This window comes from Glycine max, chromosome 17 (assembly GCF_000004515.6).
Source record: "Glycine max cultivar Williams 82 chromosome 17, Glycine_max_v4.0, whole genome shotgun sequence".
In the NCBI taxonomy this organism is placed as follows: domain Eukaryota; kingdom Viridiplantae; phylum Streptophyta; class Magnoliopsida; order Fabales; family Fabaceae; genus Glycine; species Glycine max.
In genome coordinates this window covers 16,510,529-16,532,976 of record NC_038253.2, presented here as the reverse complement: position 1 = coordinate 16,532,976, position 22,448 = coordinate 16,510,529, and the positions used below count along the sequence as shown (strand labels likewise).

The 22,448-nt window shown below is 36.9% G+C and overlaps 2 protein-coding genes, 1 non-coding gene and 1 pseudogene across 3 annotated transcripts; 3 read left to right on the top strand and 1 right to left on the bottom strand.

The window, feature by feature from the left end:
* On the bottom strand, positions 1 to 14,243 carry LOC102666361 (mediator of RNA polymerase II transcription subunit 25). Its single transcript, XM_006600890.3, has 9 exons — positions 14,149 to 14,243; positions 12,391 to 12,461; positions 11,740 to 12,069; positions 5,378 to 5,431; positions 5,164 to 5,192; positions 855 to 929; positions 665 to 755; positions 424 to 510; positions 1 to 272 (listed from the first exon to the last, which is right to left on the bottom strand). Exons 2-9 carry the CDS (start codon positions 12,436 to 12,438, stop codon positions 246 to 248), a joined length of 741 nt encoding a protein of 246 aa, XP_006600953.1. The 5' UTR covers positions 12,439 to 12,461; positions 14,149 to 14,243; the 3' UTR covers positions 1 to 245.
* Positions 14,244 to 15,035: 792 nt separating this feature from the next.
* On the top strand, positions 15,036 to 18,733 carry LOC100795272 (probable polygalacturonase). The gene is made up of 6 exons (XR_005889417.1): positions 15,036 to 15,455; positions 16,019 to 16,300; positions 16,664 to 16,856; positions 16,942 to 17,012; positions 17,665 to 17,903; positions 18,548 to 18,733. It is a non-coding gene; the product is annotated as a probable polygalacturonase (transcript).
* On the top strand, positions 18,541 to 19,509 carry LOC100794742 (transcription factor DIVARICATA-like). The gene is made up of 2 exons (XM_006601430.1): positions 18,541 to 18,744; positions 19,153 to 19,509. The coding sequence occupies exons 1-2, from the start codon at positions 18,541 to 18,543 to the stop codon at positions 19,507 to 19,509; spliced, it is 561 nt and encodes a 186-aa protein (XP_006601493.1).
* Positions 19,510 to 19,580: 71 nt separating this feature from the next.
* LOC102659632 (protein NETWORKED 1D-like) lies at positions 19,581 to 22,102 on the top strand (annotated as a pseudogene).
* The last annotated feature ends 346 nt before the right edge of the window (positions 22,103 to 22,448 follow it).

The following is a 22,448-nucleotide window of genomic DNA, read 5'->3' as shown; positions in this document are numbered from 1 at the left end:
TTTATAAGTTAGAGAAAAATTCTTAGAGCCACAAGGCAGTCAGTATGGTTGTTTATGCATAGTTTCTACCTCTAGCTCTTCTTGCTACAACAGCTGGTACCAACCATTTTTTTTCCTTTGCTTTCACTCTTCTCTACACCATCTTTCTTTCCCCCCTAATTTAGTGTCGTTTTGGCTTACAACAACTCATTGAACCTTTTGTTCATGACAAGGGGCTGCTTTGGTTTGAGAGCCACAGTGCATACTTAGGCAGGTAGAACAAATACCATATCCTGTGTCAATATTAATTGATTAGTCAAATTGCAAATATTGATAAAAAAAACACAGAAAATTAATTACCCATGATAAATGTTTCATCAAAGCATAACTTGAAATTAAGGAAAATTAAACAATAATGTGAAATGATATTAACATCACACTCACCCCATGGAAAATTGCTCCTAAGAAGTGATATTTACTATCGGTTAAAGATAAGATTATAGTCTGGTAAGGGAGCAAAATTTTTGCACACTGCACAAAAGATGTAAAGTTAAAGTGATTCTTATATATATTATAAAATACATTTATATGCAACTAAAATATCTATTCAATCAATAACAGCCAAGAAAAACATTTCCTAAGTTAAAATTTAACATGAGAGAATATTCCCATATATATGACTCACCAAATTTTTGCTCCTCATATGATTGTGCAAGTTGAAATTGTCAAAATGAGTTATGTGAAAGAGCACATAATCAATAGGTCCACCATAAGTCCTATGTTTAAAACATTATTAAAATATGTATAAGATTTCCTCACAAAAAGGCAATATTAAATAAAAAAGACAACAATAACAATATTTGCCTTAAAATTACATTATTGTATAGTTGATAGCATTTGTAGGTATGAAGATGACGATGTCTAGACTAGGCCTCCATTCAGCAGTAAGCCTGTAATAACCAACAAGAATCGATAATTTTCGGGCAAAATCACTCCTGGCAAAAAGATTTTAGATGAAACACTCAATAATTAATGTAGTTCAATACTTCTTACCTATCTCTATAAAATTGTTTCAAAAGCACTTTAATCCATCAAATATGATTTCTAGAATTGTAGCCCATTATAAATTATGTATCATTCTACTAACCCAAGTTCCCCACTTAAAAGTTACAAGAATCGGCAACACATTAATTTTCAATTTAAGATACTCATTCCAACAAGTGATCACACAGACTTTCTACTCTTGCTTTGGTTGTGATAATTCATATTTTTTATATATATATAAAAGACGGGGCCTAAGCCCAAATAAGAAGAAGCTACAGAGGAACTATTCTAGGAGTTACAACTCCAGAAGAATCAACTAAAAGCAACTCCTTAACGAAAGAAGGAGGTTGTTGAAACACCAAAAAAACTTATCCATACTAAGAATGCTTGAACACAACCAAAGCATTTCTAGCAAGAGCATCAACACACTTGTTAGTCTCTTGGTAAGAATGCTTGAACACCACCAGCCAACTAGTATTGATCATACTTCTGATAGAATTGATCAATCTACAACCCACAGCACAACCTGTTTTACTCCCACATAAGCTATCCACAACAGCTTGACAATCAATGTTAACTTCCACAACAACTAACCCAATCTTCCTGGCAAGGCATAACCCTTCATAGACTCCCCATAAGTCTACAGCAAAAGAAAAAGCAATTCCCACCTTTTTTGAAAAACCAGATATCCAACATCCTTTCTCATCTCTAATAATCCCCACAAGAGTCACATTCTGAGGTCCTTGCACTGAGCCATCAGTATTTAATTTAGTCCATCCCTGAGAAGGAGGCAACCAAGTAACCACAATTTGAATCTTAGGAACAGCAGTACCCTTCCAAAATGAAGTCTCAGGTTCCTTAAACAGCTGCCATTGATGATAGATAAATTGCCAAGGTCTCACTGGTCTAATGAAAGAATCATTGTGAACCTGCTGATTTCTCTAAAACCAAAGGTAGTAACAAACATGAGCCCACAACCTAATCCAATTACTTCCCCCGAAGCTATCCATAGACATAGTCAAGTTCAAGAAAATCCAATATTTCATATCAGCCATGAAGAAATTAAATCTCTGAGAATAATTAATCAAGTGGAGCCAAATCTGAGATGCCATAGGGCAATCCCTAAGAACACTAAGGACAAATTCTTCCATACCTTGACAATGATGACAGAAAGGAGTCTCTCCATCCCATCTAGCTATACGCATGTTGGTAGTTAGTCTATTATGAGCAACTAACCACATAAAAACTTTTATTCTCTCAGGAGATTTAATATTCCAGATTTGCTTCCACATATTATCAGAGTGTGAATTAGGAATATAATTGATCTTATTATAAGCACTGGAGACTGTGAAATCGCCCATCCTATCACTTGGCCACAACCGTGTATCAGAATCAGCTTGAGATCAGGGAGGCATAATAGCAAAATATCCTCCAAGCAATAACTTCAGGCATAAGCATTCTAATAAAATCAGAATCCCACCTACCATCCTCTTTAAGCAACTGATTGATTTTCAACTCAGAATTGATCAGGAACATGCGGAACCATGTTCATCAATTCTATGTCTCTATCCACCCATTTAGTCCTCCAAACATTCACAGTCTCCCCTCAACCAATAACCTAGAATTCACCTTCCTCCAAATCTGGCCAAAGATTAGCCAAAGCCTTCCAAAGGGCAGAATCATAATTTTTTTCAATCAAAGAAGAATCCATAGAGACATTCCTGATATACTTACCTTTCATGACTGGGCACCAAAGACAAGAACCTTCATTTCTCAGCTGCCAACCAAGCTTCATAAGACAAGCTTTATTCATAGCTTTCATGTTGCACATGGCCATTCCTCTACACACCTTAGACTGAATCATTGTACTCCACCCAATAGCATGAACCCTCCTTTTATCTTGTTGTTCTCCCCAAATAAAAGCTCTCTCAAGTCTTTCTATATCTTTCAAAATTCCAACTGGAACGACCAGTCATCATAGAGTAGACCAGTAAAGACTGAACAACAAACTTGGCAAGAGTAATCCTTCCCGCCATAGAAGGTTGTTTGGATTTCAACCCTGACAATCTATTAGCCACCTTGTCAAGAAGAAACTGGAAATCCCTACGTTTAGGAGTCTACCTGTTAAAGGAATTCCCAAATAGGTTCCTAGAGAATTAACTTCAGAGAAACCACTTATAGTATTCAGTTGTCTTCGTATGTGATGATGATTGACATTTTGAGAGAAATAAATTCTTATTTTCTCTTCACTAACAAATTGGCCCGACATGGGACAAAATTCTTGTAAAATGTCCATAACATTCTACATCTGAACCAGATTCGCATGAGCACACAACAACAGATCATCTGCAAACATTAAATGAGAAATTTGGGGTCCTTGTCTACCCATCTTCATAGGTTTCCAATGCCCATCATCAACAGCTTTGGAAATGATGTGAGACAACTTATCCATGCAAAGAAAAAAAAGATAAGGCGAAAGAGGATCACCCTGCCTTAAATCTCTATGAGGATAAAACATGTTAGATCACTGCCTATTCCAGAGAATATTAGTCTTCACAGATGACATACAACTCATAATGACATTCATCATATTTTGCGGAAGCCTAACCTCTTATCCTCTTTAAGAATCTTCGCCACAAAAGACAAACACATTCTGTCATAGGCCTTTGGGAGGTCCACCTTGATAATGAAGTACCCCACTTTGCCTTGCATACGCCTCATGGAATGCATCATTTCTTGTGCTACTACAATATTGTCATGAATGCTCCTTGAAGGGATGAAGCCAGTCTGCTGAGGAGAAATCAACTTAGGAATTAAAGCTTTAAGATGGTTCACCAAAGTTTTTTGTCAAAACTTTGTAAACCACATTACACAAAGATATGGGACGAAACTGACTAACAAATTCTGGTTGTTCCACCTTAGGAATCAGAAAAATGTTTTTGGCATTAGCTTCCATAATCTCCTCCGGTCGATCCCACCACTCTTGAATTAAATTACAAAGATCCCCACCAACAATAGACCAAGCATTCTGTAAAAAACCCGCTGGAAAGCCATCAGGACCAGGGCCTTTCCACGGTTTCATGTTAAACAAAGCCATTTTAATTTCCTTATGCTGCAAAGGGGCCGCAAGCATAGTGAAATTTTCAGGCTTAATAAAGTGAAAGGAATAAGGGGTATCCCTCCACGAACCTTGAGGCATGTCTTCAGCAAATAAGTTTTGATAAGCAATATTCACTAGCTCCTCAATAAAATCCTCCTCATCCACCCAATGACCTTCACTATCACGGAGAATGCTAATCTTGTTTCTTCTTCGCCGATTCACTGTTTTATCATGGTAGTACCTTGTGTTCCGGTCTCCTTCAAGAAACCATTGAGATCTAGATTTTTGGAACCAAGTTAACTCTTCTTGGTGAAGAACAAGAGCTAATCACTGAAGCGATTTCTCAAGCCTTCGCAAGAAAGTATTAGATCTTCCTTCATACATCTCCTTCTGAATCCCTCATATTCTAGCCAGAAGCTTCCTTTTTCTTATATGAACCTCCCCAAAAACATCTATGATTCATATTTTTACAAGACCCTTTTATATAGAAAAGGTTTCATGATTTCATTCATGAATGAGACTTATATAGTGAATTGTCTCATTTCTTCACCTATCCTAGCCTCTCATTAAGGTACTGGAGTACTCTAATAGGCAAGATACATTCCAATTCTTGGAATGTATATTCTGACTATGGGTTCTAAATTACAGGCTGCAACCATAATTGCAGTCGCAATATTATTGTGGCATTGGTGCTCAAAATTGGATTAAGGGACAATTGCGGTGTGAATTTCAATCACAAGAAAGGGCACAGCATAGTTGCAATGAATCTGCATTGGAGTCGCAATAGAATCTTTACATTGTTCTAATATTTCACTTTTTTTTTATAAAATAAAAGGTAATGATTCAAATTTTAATCTTCTATTCGAACTTGTAAGTGTGAATGGCTGAATGGGTATGACCGTATGGGATGTTAGGTACATAAAATCTTAAAATGAATGAAAAGTTATGCTATCTTATAAATAAAAAGATAAAACCATAATTATAATAATTATAAATTTCATTTTTTACATTCAGTGCAAACATATAATAAATCCACTTACCTGACAGGTGATGTGGGTCTCCTCACGGCCTGTTTCGCAAGAAAAAAAGAGGAGAAAGTTCAACAATTTTGTAGTCAATTCTCATATTTGTTACAGTGAAGGTTGCTCAAATAAAAAAAGTAGAATTACAATCCCCTTGTGATATAACTAATTTAACAGATTATATATTTAAGCCAAGAAAGATTTGTTTAACAATAAATTAAGTATATCATACCCTTGCTTGATTAAGGGAATCACGATATGAGTGAGTTCTTCCAACCAAAGTTCCCTACATGAACAAAAGAATATGTTTGCCATAAAGGCATATGTATAGACCATATAAACTGATATTATCAAATTTAATATTAATTAAAAAATATATATATTTCTTACGGCATACTCTATATCTATTTACCTAATTCTATATTGCATAGTTATAAATAGTGTACAAATAAGAGCAAGGCGACAAAATCCAAAATCAATATATCTACCGCTTATAGAGCACATCATCACATAACATGTTCCTCCACTACTAAACTATCATTAAATTTAATATATAAAATTTGAGAAATGATATCCATTCATTAATCTTTAAATTTGGGACACTTTTAGCTTTGCTCCCCTAATTAAAAATATATTATTTTACTCTCTCAAATTTGTGAAATATTATTTTTCATCCCTCAACTCCAATTTGGAGGACTAAAGGAAATAGAAAAAAAAAATCACTTTTTAATTTCTCAAATTTACTTTAGAGGACTATAAAAATTCTGCAAATTTCAAGAACTAAAAAAAATCTGCAAATTTGGAAAACTAAAAAAACAATTTTTCAATTAGAGGATCAAAACCAAAAGTTTCTTTTATTTTGAAAAACTAAAACTATATTTAAATGATAGCTAGGCACAGGCTTAAAGACTGGCTTCAAGGGCTAGGACCTCCAAAAGAACAAGGAAGAAGAAGAGAATTAGAGATAAAAGGGCAATATTATTTCCACACCTTGCTTGTTTTTTACATAGATATTTATAGCACTCCTGATAACAAAATTGTGCTAATTTGTCCATAGGAATATTACAAAAGTAACATAATTTGTTATGCTTGTTTGTCCAAGGGAGACAAGCATCAACCAAGCAAGATTGCACTGATATTGCACTGCCCATTCTGCCCTTCACCTTAAACGTAGTCTCTAAGGTATGATGGTCTTGCAATTCTCCTCTTGGGCTTTTCTCCTTTTTACACCCTTGGTTCCCTAATTGCTGCTGTTGTTTTCTCTATTTTCGATGCTATGTTATCTGCTTCTGGTATCATATCATTCCCCAGCCCTTATAAGATCACCTTGTCCTCAAGGTGATAATTTTGGCATAGTTGGGACCAATCTTCCCAAGAGGTCTCATCTGGAGACAGACCCTGCCATTGGACTAACACCTCCCATGGAGCATTAGGTGTACCAGGTACCCGACGATAATTGAGGATAGCCAGAGGAGAAACTAAGGGTTGATAATTGATGAATTGTTGTGGTAATGGAGCCATTTCCGACTATTCCAGGGAACCTCTGAATGGTTTAAGCAAGGAGCAGTGGAAAATAGAGTGGACTCAAGCTTCTTCAGGTAATTGCAGGTGATAGGCCACTTTGCCAATGCATTCTAAGTCCTGAAAGGGTCCATAAAACCACTTGGCAAGCTTGCCCGAGCTCGCTTGAGGTCCTTTGGTAGTTGTTTGTCGATGGGGCCATAGTTTAAGTAAGACCCAATCACCAGGTTGATAAACTACCTCTATGCGTTCGAAATCTGCATAGTTCTTCATGGTCTCTTGAGCCTTCACAAGCTTCTTGTGTATAGTTTGAAAAGTCTCTTCCATGTTACATAGCATTTCTTCCACAACATCAATTTTGGAAGACCTAACAATGTATTCTGAAAAGTTGAAGGGTTTGCGACCGAAGTTTATCTAGTACGGAGTTGTTCTTGTGCCCATAGTCCAAGATGAGTTGTGTGACCATTCAACCCAAGGAAGAAGCTTCCCCCACATTCCCGACCGACAATGGAAAAAGGCACGCAAGTATTGCTTAATTACACAATTCAGGACCTCTATTTGGCCATCACTCTATGGGTGATACGCTGAGCTCATCCGCAGCAGAGTGCCACTTAATCGAAAAGGTTCCTACCAAAAACGACTAACGAACAGGGGGTCTCGATCAGAAACCAAGCTCTGAGGAAGGCCATGGATTTTCACCACTATATTCATGAACAACGAAGCCACCATGAGAGCACTATGAGCGGGGGTAACATTCCCAGATGAATTCCCTTAGAAAAGCAATCAACTACGACGAGGATAACCATGCTACCATGGTACGACGGGAGCCCTACAATGAAATCCAACGAAAGATTCTCCCATAGGCAATATGGAACCGGCAAATGGCATAGCAATCCAGCAAGCTTCTTGGTTTCGTACTTTGTAAGTTGGCACTCCACCCAGTTGGCTACAAACTGTGTTACATCTTCTCTGAGCCCTAACCAATAAAAATTCTCCGATAGACGAGTTATCGTCTTGGCAACCCCAGTATGCCCTCCAGTTGGGGTGGTGTGATATTCAGTGAGCAAGGTGGAGATCATTGGCAATTCACGAGGTAACCAAATGCGACCTTTGTGGAGAACAAGGTTCAAGGAAATTGAGAACTCTGGATGGGTAGCCAGAGATTCCAAAATGGCTCGGCATTGGTGTATGTATCCAGAATGGTTATCAAGTTGGTGACGTAATTCCTCCAAAAAGGTTAAGCATGGAACCGAGAGGATCATGGTCATGGAGGAGTTCTGCTTGGGCAATCTCGACAAGGCATCAACAGCTTGATTGTGCACGCTGGAACGGTACTTAATATTATAATTGTAGCCCATCAATCGTACCAAGTACATGTGTTGTTTCAGTGTTTGGATTGTCTGGCTCAACAATTCTTTGAGGCTATGGTGGTCGGTAATAATCGTGAAATGGTGACCAAGCAGGTATTGGCACCATTTCTTTACCACCGACGTAACCGCACACAGCTCACACACGTATGTTGAGGCACTTAGAAGCTTGGGGCTGAAGGGTTTGCTGAAGAAAGCTATGGGGTGGCCTTGCTAAGATATGACCGTGCCCATCCCTACATCAAATGTATCAGTTTTTATGGTGAATGGTCTCTCGAAGTCAGATAGGGCCAAGACCGAAGTTGTTGATAAAGCTTCCTTTAGATGATCGAAGGCTGTTTGAGCTTGAGCCATCCATTGGAAGGGGTCCACTGTGGTCGCCTGGACTAAAGGGGTTGCAATTGTCGCATAACTTTTGATGAACCTGCGATAAAATCCTGCAAGGCCCAAAAAGCTTCTCAAAGCTTTAGTAGATCAAGGGACTAGCCATTGTTGAATGGCCGCCACCTTTGAAGCCACTGGTTCTACCCCCTTGTGCGAGACGAGGTTCCCAAGGTACTCCACCTGAGACTGAGCAAAGAAGCACTTAGACAACTTCAAAACAAATTGATTTTCGAGCAATACCTGAAATGTGGTCTCTAAATGACGTAGATGTTCCTCGATTGACCCACTATAAATGAGAATGTCATCGAAGAAAATGATGATGAATTGTTGGAGGTAAGGTCTGAAGAGCATGTTCATGGTGGCCTGGAATGATGATGATGCATTACACAACCCAAATGACATTACTTTGAACTTATAATGGCCATGGTGTGTTCAAAAGTCTGTTTTGGGAACATCGGCAGAGTGGATGCGGATTTGATGGTATCCCTGCAACAGGTCTAGCTTCAAGAAGCAACGGGCACCTCCTAGCTCATCGATGGTGGGAATGGGAAACCTATCCTTGACCGTCACAACATTCAAAGTCCGATAATCAATGCAAAATCGCCAGGAGCCATCCTGTTTCCTTACTAACAGTACTGGCAAAGAAAAGGGGCTTGTGCTAGGTTGAATCAAGCCTTTTTAAAGCATCATCTCGACTTGGAGCTCAATATCATGCTTTTGAAAGTGGAGATATCGATACGGGCACACATTGACTGGCACAGACTGAGGAAGCAGGTGAATATGGTGGTATGTGGCTTTGGTAGGCGGTAATGTCTGAGGAGGTTGAAACAGGACATCAAACTTGATGAGTAGAGTTTGAATTTCATGAGGAAAATCTAGAGTTTCCAATGAAGGATTGTCGTTATAAAGCATCGCAATGTGAAAGCAACACCCATCCCCTTGTCAGTGACATAAACGACGAAATTGCGGGGGTGTGAGCAATCTTAAATTGGCATCATTGTCTCTCTTTAATTCAACTAGTCGGCCCTCATGGAAGAATTGCATGCGCAAGGTGTTATAATCTGTGAGGACAGGGCCCAATGATTTGGCCATTGAACTCCGAAAACTACGTTGGCACCCGAAACTGGTAGCACATAAAGATCCATTGTGAATTTTGAGGTCTGAATTTCGACTGTGATGTTTGCACAAAGGCAGTTACACTCCAGGTGTTGGCCATTGCCCACCATTACTCATAATGGGGTCGTATCCTGACACGACAACCCCAATTGTGTAACAAGCTGCTCCTGGATAAAGTTGTGAGTACTTTCGCCGTCCACCAGAAGGACCACCTGGTGGTCGGAGATCATGCTAACCAAACGGAGTGTTTTCGGTGCTACATGACCCGCCAGAGAATTAAGACTGATTTGGGCCGGGTACGGGTCAGGTCGGGAAGCAGGTCGAGTAGGTCTATATTAGATGCAGGGGGTTCATCCTCTTCAGTGATTAAGAGAAAAACCCTAGAGGCACAACAGTGACCTCTATGGTACTTCTCATCGCACGTAAAGCATAACCCGCGCTCACGGCGTGAGGCTATCTCGTTCGAAGTTAATCGCTTCAGGGCCAGTGGTGGTGGTCGAATGGGGGCAGGAAGAAGTGGTACCAGCTGTGGTAGAGGACTTGGTGGCACGCGGAAAGGGGTGGGGTTCATCGAGAAGGAAGCCCGAGGCCGAACCGCCTGACGATGGTCTAGAAATTTCTCCTCCTGGAGTCGCGCGAGGCCTATTGCTTGGACTAGGGTCAAGGGTTGGAGTGCCTGCACTTTGCAATGAATGTCCAGCGTCAACCTGAAGATGAAGCAAACAAGAAGAAAGGGCGGCGGCAGGCCGATGATGCGGTTTGCCAAGTCCTCGAACTCCGACAGGTAAGTCCTGACAGACCCTTTCTAAGTTAACTTGAATAGAGCATCGATTGGGTCGTCATATTGAGACAGTGCAAAATGAGTCTGTAAGGCTTGTAGAAAAACTGGCCAGGAGGTAAATTGGTCATTGTTGGTCATCCATTAGAACCATGCAAGGGCTCGACCCTCGATATAGAATGATGCAATGGTTAAACGCTCGTGTGCGGGTGTGCCATGGTATTCGAAAAGCTGGTTGATCTTGAAGATCCAACCAAGCGGGTCTATGCCATCAAATCAGGGCACATCTAATTTCATTTTATGTGTTGACGTAGTTGTAGGTGGAGGGGGAGGGTGTGGCTAAGGGAGCAGGTGAAAGCAACAGAGAGATTCAATGGAGGAGTTCATCAATTTTGGTAGTCATGGAGTTCATTGAGTCACCCAGGGAAAGTTGTTGATGAGTGAGGCAAATGAGGGCATCTTTGAGCTTGTCAAAAGACCTCGACGTCGTGCTTGAATCCGGCATGTCAATGAAGGCACCAAAGTTGATAGGCACAGGCTTAAAGACTGGCTTCGAGGGCCAGGACCTCTAGAAGAGCAAGGAAGAAGAAGAGAGTTAGAGGTAAAAGGGCAATATTATTTCCACACCTTGCTTGTTATTTACATTGATATTTATAGCATTCCTGTTAACAGAATTGTGCTAATTTGTCCATAGGAATATTACAAAAGTAACAGAATTTGTTATGCTTGTCTATTCAAGGGAGACAAGCCTCAACCAAGCAAGATTGCATTGATACTGCGCTGCCCATTATGCCCTTCACCTTAAACGTAGTCTCTAAGGTATGATGGTCTTGCAATTCTCCTCTAGGGCTTTTCTCCTTTTTGCACCCTTGGTTCCCTAATTGTTGTTGTTATTTTCTCTGTTTTTGGTGCTATGTTATCTGCTTTTGGTATCATATCATTAAACCTCGTTTGTTATAGGTAATTTCATATAGGCTTCAGTCTAGGAACTGGGGAGCAATTTTGTATTTTGGTAACAAGTAAATTGGCATGTATGTATGTAGTTAAATTATTGCATATAAATGAAACTACCAATAAAAAAGTACATATAAAGGACAAGGATATACATGCCATCCAATTAAGTTTTAGGAATGGAAAATTACACATTTTAACTGCACTTAAAAATCATCTCTTTTAGTTCTTATATAAGCACTTCTGATCTTTTTTGGTTCTTATTATTACACAAACTTTATCTTTTAGTCCTTGTCACTTGGTAACCTCAGGAACTAAGAGGGATCAAAAAGTGTTTTAAACAAGAACTAAAAGAGAATTTTTTATGTCTAGGGAATGTAAGGATCAAATAAATAATTTTTAATTTCTTTTGAAAGGAAATTACCATAGCATATATTATGTCGCTCATTAATCAAATAATAAGACAAGTTAGTTTACCTCCCAAGCATGCACGAATTTTGGGAAATCTGTGAGAGTTGGTGGGTGAGGCCATAAATGTCCTTTATTATACTGAGGCATCATTGCTGGAGGTATGCCTTGTGGATTGATTCGAGTCATTTGGAACGGAAGGTACCTTGGAAATTGTTGGTGACTACTTCTACTACTACTATCATAAGGAAGCACTTGCAAGCTTCGTGATGGGCATGATTGAAATTGTGCCATAACATTATGATAGACATTCATTGGAAGAGAGTCATTGGGGGAAGGAACATGCTCCTCATCCGTTTTTGTCTGTGGGATAAGCGGGGATAGGATACTTTTAGACTCCTGAACACATAAGTTATGTAATAAATAAATAAATAAATAATGAGCCCAAAATAGATGGACCGGAAAATTCTCTAAGAATTTTAACTCCTTGAAGGTGAAAGAAGAATATCTCAAACTGATACGCTTTTAGTCTTTTCATTTCTAAGAGTGATGTGGTTTTAGTCCTAGACAAAAAGTACATATTTCTGGATAAATGTAAGAATTAACAAACATAATAATTTTTTATGAAGACTCAAATTAAGTTTTTCAAAATATTTTGAGAGACCAAAAAACTTTACTTTAATATGCCAAATAAACTTTTTTTTAAAAGACAATACGTACAGGTCTAACATTCTGGACACCCTCCTTGGTTTGCTCTCTGAGTGCCATGCTACTAGATGAGAACAGGTATTCTGAAAATATTAAACAAAAAGAGAACATAAACAATAGAGAAATTTTGCCTTGTAGTCACTATTGCGATACAGAGGAAACAAAAATAGAACATAATTTCTGTAATCTTCAACACTAATTCATAAATAAAATAAAATAAGATGTCACTTTTGATGGCTTTTGTTGGAAGAATGTTACCACTACATTATTTATGGGTATTTATTCGTAAATAAATTATTCTCCACAATATGTACTGCAAAAGAAAAAACTAATTAGAGGTAAAGTTTTGTCAGAACATAGGAAGAACAAAAGTTATATCACAAGGGAAAGATAATAAAAAGAAAGTGAAAAAACAATGACAAACAAACATGTTTAGATATAGAAGCTTGAAGAATGTTAGCGAAAATTATGGGAAATGTAGTCCTTGATGATCGAGTAGAATGGTTTCTAAACTTGTCTTTTTTTACCAAGTTGGAATGCAATGATTAGAACAAGATGCAAGTAAGTCAAATCAAAATGCGGGGGACATGGTTTCTTAACTTGTTTTTTTTTTTATCAAGTTTGATTGTGTGGGTTAGATCGAGATGCCAATAGGTCAAACCAGAATGTTAAGTAGTACAGTTTCCAACTTGTCCTTTTTAATCATGTTGGAATATGAGGGTCAAATCGAGAGGCCATTAGGTCAAATCAAAACGTCAGGTAGGATGGTTTCTTCACTTGTGTTTTTGGGTCAACACTACTAGAAAATATCATTTCTTGTTGTTGTAGCTACTGCCACTGTCATGCTCGTCATAGTTGTGGTGGTCGTCATTGTCATCTCCTGTTGCCATTGGTCATCACTGCATGTGTTTGTGCTCGTCACTATCGTCTAGAGCCCTAGCTTCTCATTGTCGGTGCTAGTCCAAAGCTTTCATCGTCGCCGCTGCCAGTTTCAGGTTCCCCTCTTCTCTCAATTAGTATTATAACTTAATTGAATGCTTTTCCCCTATTCTCTTTTTTGGTGTTTGGTGAGAGTTTGGTGGTGCACGTGCATTACCAAGAGGTGGACTATGGTCATAACGGAGGCTGCCAGCCACACCCATAGCTTCATTATACTTCCGGTCAGCCTCATTATTGTATAGACATGCCATATATATTCATAACAAACATGCAATACATGACATTGTAACTAGACACAAATTAACCCCAACTAGTCAAAGAATAAGACCTAAAAATCTCTTCCAACATTTATGATCCCTTCCCTCTTGATCCACTTACATAATCACAAAAAGAAATAACGTAATTTTGGAATTCCATCTACTCTCATGAATCTAAATGTGATATTCATTGTTTTGCATTTGACATGAAACATTATTGTTGTAAACACTGACAATCATCAAAGACAAATGAATTTTTAACACTCCTATAATCAAAATGAATAAATTCAAAAAGAACGCCTAATTTCAAATGGCCAAGATTATAAAAAAGAAAACCCTAGATCAGGAAGATAGCCAAAAAAATAATATAAACTCATGAAAATATAAAAAAGCAGAAAGGAAAAGATGATACTTCTGCTACTTGAATCCAATTAAGAAGAGAGAAATAAATTTTTAGTCTTCACTAGTACAACATAACAAAACCCTAGATCAAAATCAAACTTAATAAAATCAAACCATAAATTCAAATTAATGAATTATAAAATGAAACCTAGATTAGAGATGAGTAACAAACCTATAATCAATTATCGCGAGAAAGTGTGTATTCTGAAAGGAGAAAGAGAATGAAAAAAGCGAGAGAGCGAGAGACAGAGAGATAGAGAATGCGCCGAGCAAATTAGGGTTGCAACAATGAGGGAGCAAGGGTGTGGGTATATATATAAATTTAATGTATTAATAATAAATTATATTTATGAATTTTTATTAGTATCACTATAGGAAAAATGACCTATGCTTACGGACACCTTTTTCCTACAGACATGAATTAGTGTAGGTAAATTTCAAAAATACTTTTACCTACAACTAACTAATGTAGGTAAAACTCAACTATTTGTACCAAACATTATTTAGTGTAGGTAAATTCATTTAAATTAAAAAAAACTTCTACCTACAATTACATTGTGTAGGTAAAACTTCAAAAAACTTGTGCCTATGATTGATTAGTGTAGGTAAAACTCAAAAGAATTGCTACCTACAAAATCACAATGTAGACAAAATTCTAAAAAACTTATACCTACAACTACATGATGTAGATAAAACTTCATAGAACATTTGTCTATAATCAGTTGATGTAGGTATAACCTCAAAAGTCTTATATCTACGACTGGTGGTGTAGGTAAAACTTTTTACGATTTAAATTTGAATACCAATCTCTTATTTTTTTAGTAAATACTCAATCTCAAAAAATAACCATTTAATTTAAATTAATTTTTAGTTAATAATTGTTCAAAATTTTAAAGATAAAATATATTAATTAATAATATTAAATTTTAATTTAGATTAACATTATTTTTATGGATTAATTTAGATTAACATTATTTTTTATGGCAATTTCTTGTTAGTTTCATAAATGATATTCATTTCATCTTGAAATCAAACTCCAAAATGGCCACAAGCCTTTGGATTATGGATCGGGCCGGGTATTTTAGTCAAATCCACTTCAACACTCCGAAGAACAAAAATGCTACTCCTTCCCGTGCTTTCTCTCTCTCCCTCCTTCCCCTCTCTCGCTTCAAACCGTTATCTCCAATTTCGACCTCGTCGGAGCCGCCGCGTCGTTCGATGCGCCACCGCGTCGTTCGATGCGCCGCCGCGGAGTCCGGTGACGATGAGTTCACGGCAAAGTCGGGGTACCTATTCGAGCTGAGCGTGACGAAGGCGGATTCGCTGGGGGAATACCAGATACCAAAAATCACAGTCGTATGCTCGCGGAAGCCTCTACTCGTGGCTCGCCGCTTGGTGCAGACCAGCATCGCATTCGGGAAGTGGTTCAGTCTCCGCTACATCGATACTCTCTTGGACCGCTCCGAGTCAATGTTTCAGGTTTCGTAACGCTCTGTTTGTTTCTATTTGTTTATTTATTTTGGCAAATTCAGGTTTGGAGGAAGTAGTTTCGTGTTATTAGAGTTAACAATGTTGAAGATTTTGTAGGAAATGATTAGTTGTTATAATTAGAATTAGAATGGAGGATTGTATAGGAACTGATTTGTTGTTGTGATTAGAATGGAGGATTTTCAAGGAAATGATTTGTTCTTATGATTAGAATGGAGGATTCTGAAGGAAGTGGTTTGTGTTGCTGGAATGGAGTGTTCCGATTTTGGTATTCTTTTTTTTCTTTGTGTGTGTTCATTGAGCTTTTTAAACATGCAAACAATCTTCTGTTCTATTTTTCTTAGTATGTTTCAATGTTTTTATCATTTTGGTTTTTGTGCTTGTTCATAGACCCCTCTTTTGCTTTATTCATTTCTATAAATTGATTACCTTCCAAGGTTTTAAAATAGCGGTTAACGTTCTCTAGTAAATCGCATAAAATGTTGGTAATGTGATCGATACAGCTGCAGTTGCAGTATTGGAAACCTACAAAAATGCAATAATTTGAGTTTTAGGACAGGGAATGCAGAGTGGCCAATGGATTGGACTGTTTTGAGTACCCTGCTATCAGCTGCAGAAAACACAGTGCAGTTTTGACTGATTTTGGTGGTGTTGGTGATGGAAAAACATCTAACACAAAGGCCTTTCAATATGCTATTAGCAATCTCAGCCACTATGCATCTGATGGTGGAGCTCTCCTTGTTGTGCCACCAGGGAAATGGTTAACAGGAAGTTTCAATCTCACTAGCCATTTCACACTTTTTCTCCAAAAGGAAGCTACAATTCTTGGATCTCAGGTATTTTACTCCCTCACCCCTCCTCTTTTTTTTTTTAGATTATCAGACTACTTTCATGGTTTCACGTTGTAGAACATGGTCAATTATGTTATGTTTAATATGATATCTTCTAGGCATGACACATGTGCACCCTATTATAGTGTAAAAATACATTACTCAAAGATACATAGCAGTTATTTCTTGTTACAATACATTATTAGAATTTGGTCACCTAACATCAAGTCACTAGCCTTTCTTTTCGCCTTTTTGCCTAACTATGATTTCTTGGCTGTTAGTTCAGCTGCATTTGACATCATAATCTATAGTTTTTTATTTTAATTTATTTTATGTTGATGTTTTTTTACCATGGACCCACATAAACAGGATGAATCAGAGTGGCCCACACTTCCTGTGCTACCATCATATGGCAGAGGAAGGGATGCTCCTGATGGACAAGGGTGCTAATATGAAATACCAGGCCTTACATGATCGAGATTATGTTCTTTGATCACATCCAGATATCTAATCTCACTTTGATCAATTCTCTATCTTTGTTTGTCCATCCAATTTACACAAGTTTTGACAAGAATTTTCATTTGCCTTGATGATTAATCTTAATGCACAGCGTTTTCTTTTATTCTTATTATCCCCTATCTCTGCAGCGACATTATAATTCAAGGGCTGACCATTCTTGCTCCAATTGATTCTCCAAACACTGATGGAATAGATCTAGGTAAATTATTATTATTATTATTTCCACTGGCTTTCAGAGGAAAACATTAGATAAAAAGAAAAAAGGGAAAAAGCTATATGGGATTAACAATATACTGATAGGGAAATAATCAATGCTATTCCTAAATTAATATGAAATAAGTTTTAATCCTTGCTTTGTTGCTTTTATTAGGTTTAGCCTTCTCATAATTTCCTCTTTTTCTGTATGTTAAAAATACAATTTGGCTTTTTTCTAGTAAGATGTGAGGTGTCGAGTTTGATTTTTCTTAGACATTTGAATAACTGTTGGACACATTGGAGTTTAATAAAATGATTTGGATATATGATCTATGGAAATTTGATGTAATTGATGAATTGAGTGTTTAAAATGAATGCATTGAAAAACTAAAGGACTAAAATAATTACAGAAAAAAATATTAGGATCGTAAGCTTAATTAAGGCATAAATTTTTCAATGCTCAAAATCTTGAGAAGCAGTTCTCAATTTTTGTTGTTGCCTTTTGGTATAATAAAGTTGTTTTGGACACTATTGATCATGATAGGGACACAAATGTTTTACTTTGCTTTGATGAGAAAAAAGTGTGTATGATTTATCTGAAACTGAGCCATTTGCATTCTTTTTTTTTTGTTTATTCCAATGACTATTTCAAGCAGCAAGAGGGACTCTCTATACCATCTGTTATGTAACTGTGTTAACGTGGTTCTTGCTGTAAATCATTGAATTTTTGCGGATTGAGTTTCTTCAAAATCAGAAGACTCGGTGTCGGTGTTGATTTACTTGGCCGGAGCGATGGCAACTTTGTCCCATGCTGATTCTAGAAGAATGTATTCATGATGGTGGGACAGTCACATTAGCCCCAAGAACTCGAAATGGCTCCAAGAGAATCTGACGGGTAATTTTGGCTTTGAAAGCAATTCTGTTTAAGATGCTAACATATATAGTTCTTATTCATCACCTGGCATCTTAATGGTTGGAGATTAAATTGCACCCATTTCTGAAGAAAGAAATGCTTCTGTTAAACAGGGAACAAAATCTAATAGAGCAATATCATTCTTCTTCTTCTTTCTAAAATCTAGTTTTAATATTTGTTTGTTATCATAGTCTCATAGATAGTTACTGTGCTACCATCATAGTCTCATTGTTGGAGCACAAGAGATTAGGAAGAAAGGTATATATGCTCACATTTGTAGATCTCTCTTTGTCAAAAGGATAACAATGATAGTCGATATTAATTAGGAAAGTAGGAAAAGGTTGCAGCTAATAAAAATTATTTATAACTAGTTTTAATTTGTCTTGTCATATATATATATATATATATATATATATATATATATATATATATATATATATATATATATATACCTCAATTATTAGCTAGGTTTAATTGTTTTTATCTATTTTGTTTGAATACATTTCATCACTCATTAAATTTTGTTGGTTGTTGTGGATTTGTTATCCCTTGGAAGTACTATATATTTAATTTCGTTAATTTTTGCCGGGAAAAGTCTCTGATTCTTGTGCTTACATACATGATAGGAGTACCATGGACAGAAGAAGAGCACCGAACGTTCCCTGTTGGATTTGAGAAGCTAGGAAAAGGTGATTGGAGGGGTATCTCTAGAAACTATGTGACTTCAAGAACCCCAACCCAAGTCGCTAGCCATGCTCATAAGTACTTTATTCGGCTTGCAACCATGAATAAGAAAAAGAGACGTTCAAGTCTTTTTGATATGGTATATATATACATAGATCCATCATGATCAACTTCCAAATTATCTCATCTTATATCAATCACATATCCATATATATGTACTTAAATTAGTTTTGTTTATAATAAATTTTATACTTTTTCTGTTACTATATTCTAATTACTTAATTGATAATTAATTTAATTGATAACAATAAATTTATCTTAAATTTATAATTTTTTTAAATTATCATTATTATTAATACTTTTCTCTTAATTATTTACTAATATATTATTTTTTTTCTTTGAAAAATATTTGTACTTTAAAAATAATTAATTTAAAAAATATTATAGTTCCAGTATTAGAAAAGAAAAAAATCAAACATCATAGGAAGGGAGGCAATAAATAATTTAATTTTCTCGATACCATGTGATTGGATATCAATTATGGCAGGTTGGTAACGACATCACAAATCCAATTAGCAGCTCTAACTGCAAGTCTTCCAAATGTGAAATTGAGGATGATGTGACCTTGTCACTTGTTCAATTACAAGATACTAAATTAGATGAACATAAAGATAGTGATAAATATTGTGAAGCTGGACCAGCTGGTGCTGAACATGAAGTTGTGCTTTTGTGGCTTCATCCTCAGATGAAATCTTCAAATAATAATGTTGCAGCAGTAGTTCCTGATCTGGAGCTCACTCTTGCAGTCTCCAAGGGCAAGGCTAAAACCCTTCTAGGCCTGGAACAAACACAAACAAAATCATCCCCAGATTCCTTCCTTCTTGGACCAATTAGCGTGACTTGAGCTATGAATTCTAGGGTTAATGTAGTTGAAGAGTTTTACCGCGCATACCGGGCATTGGCTGAGAGATATGATCACGCAACTGGAGTGATACGTCAGGCCCATCACGCAACCGGGTAAAGATATTGGAAGAAACTTGTGAATCTTTGCTTGGGGAGAAATTCACTCTTGCTGCTGAGAAAGCCACCTTGTTTTCTCAGTTACAAACCACAATTGAGAAGCTGGAGAAGCTCTCAGAAAAAAAACCACCTTTTAGAAAGTTCACTATTTAATGTGAATTCTGAGCTTGAAGGATTAAGGATAAAGTCAAAGATTTTAGAAGACTCTTGTCTATTGTTTGACCATGAAAAGTCCAGTCTCACCTCTGATAAAGAAATGTTGGTTTCACAATTAAACATCACTCATCAAACTCTGAAAGATCTTGGGAAAAAACACAGTGAATTGGAACTGAAGCATTTGGAATTGAAAGGGAAGAGCATTCCAGAATTGTGCAATTGAATGACTGTCAATTGGCTGAGAAGGAATTACAAATGTTTGTTCTCCAAGAAGATGCAGATTACCAGAAAAAGGAATTTGAAGAGGAACTGGACAGAGCTGCACATGCTCAAATGGAAATTTTCATCTTGCATAAATGTATCCAGGGTTCGGAGCAAAAGAACTTTTCCCTTCTAGTTGAGAGTCAGAGACTCTTGGAGTCTTCCAAACTGTCTGATAGATTGGTATCTAAATTGGAGAATGACAATGTTCAAAAGCAAGTTGATGTGAATTCGTTGTCTGAGAAAATTAAAATACTACGAATTGGACTGCTTCAGGCGTTAAAAACTCTTGATGTTAACAGTGAGCCTTGGTGTGATGGTATTATTGAAGAAGACCAGGAGCTTCTGAACCATATACATGGCAAACTTCAGGAGACACAAAATTCTTTTGTTAGCATTTTCAATGAAAGCTAGCAAGTGGCCATTGAGAATTCAGTTCTCGTTGCATTCCTTGGCCAGTTGAAATTAAAGGCTGAAAAACTTTTGACAGAAAGAGATTCTCTTGATAAGGAGTTGAGAACCCAGTCTAAGCAGTTCTTGGCATTGCAAGCAGAGGTACAAAAGATATTGGAGAAGAATCAGGAATTAAAGTTGACAATAAGCAAAGGAGAAGGGAAAATGGAAGTAATGACAACTGAAATAGAGAATCTATGCAAACAGCTGTTAGACTTGAAAGAGGATCACCAAAACATAAAGGAAGAAAGTTGCAAAACCTTTGAAGAGAAAAATTCCTTGATGAAAAGATTTTGGGACCTGGGTGAAGAGAAAAGTAAATTGGAAGAAGAAATCTGCATTATGATTCACGATACCATAGCACAATCCAATCTTTCTCTGCTTTACCAGAACATTGTCCTTGAAAAACTCCAGGCACTTAAAGAGCTAAGCAAAGATCTTGATAGACTTTGTTCAGTAAATACTGACCTTGAGGAGAAACTAAAAATAATGATGGGCAAATTGGAAGATGTACAAATGGAAAACTCAGATCTTAAAGAGTCCTTGATAGTGTCAAGCAATGAACTAAAATTAGTTCAATCCGTTAATGATCAATTAAATTGTCAGATTAGGAATGGAAAGGAATTGTTGTCTCAAAAGGAAAATGAGATTTTGGAAGCAGCAAAGATGTTTAGCACTTTACATGATGAGAAAACAGAATTGCAAAGATTGGTGGAAGATCTGAAGAGCAAGTATGATGGAGCCAGGGTGATACTTGAAGACCAAGCTAGTCAAATTTTAAAATTATCCTCAGACAAGGATACTCAAGCTACCACACTCTATACCAGACTGCAGATTTCTGCTGTCAATGAGACATTATTTGAAGAGAAGGTGCGTGAGTTAGCTGATGCATGTGAAGATCTTGATCGCAGAAGCAACTTTAAAGGTATGGAAAGTGAAACGCTGAAAGAAAGAGTTAACAAATTGGAAGGTGAAAATGGGAGATTACGTGGTCATTTGGCTGCTTATGTCCCAGCTGTCAGTGCTTTGAATGATTGTATAACATCCTTGGAGATGCAGACACTTGCACATGCAAATCCTCATAACTACAAAGTATTAAAGGTAATTTACATGGTATCTTCAGCTGGGAACCAACCATTATTTCATTTTCTATATTGATGTAATTTGTTTCAATCTTTGTTTCCAGGTTAAAGATTTGATGAATCACAAATATGCTGAAAGTGGTCCACAAACAGGTGAAGATCAGAATGCTATGGCAACAGATGCACTTCCAGGCTTCCAAGGCTTGCAGAAAAGGATCAGTGCAATTGAAATGGCTGTTAAACAGATGGAATGAAAGTTTCAAAACTAAGGATGAAATGAGAGAGATTCAAGTGTTAAAATCTGGAATCAGCCGGCGCCATGAAAATATTCAAGCAAGCAAGTATGTTGAACAGAAGGCAAAAAAATCAGTGTCAAATGTCCCTGTTGAAGAAATTGAAGTTCTGCCAAAAGACATCAAGTGTTATTACATCATGTTTGAACATATCTAATCTTAGGTTCTGGCATTGTTTCTAAACAGTGTAGTTTTGTGGCATTGGTTAATAGGAAAGAAGGTTCTTGTGGTCTCAAGTGATGTTCATATTAAAGACTTTTACCTACAGTTAGGAAATATAAGTAGAAGTTAATAACTTTTACCTACAGTTGAAGATGATAGATACATATTAAAGACTTTTACCTACAGTTAGAAAATATAAGTAGAAGTTAATGACTTTTACCTACACACTATACATAGTAGGTAAAACCTATAGTGACAGATAATTAGCCATCATTATATGCCCCCTCAAAGTTGACAGAAGAAATGTCTGTAGGACAAAGTCTATCATACATTTACCTACAGATTTTTTATTTATAGTGACAGTTTTTGTCCGTAGGTATAGGTCATTTTTCTTGTAGTGATCATTAAATTAAATA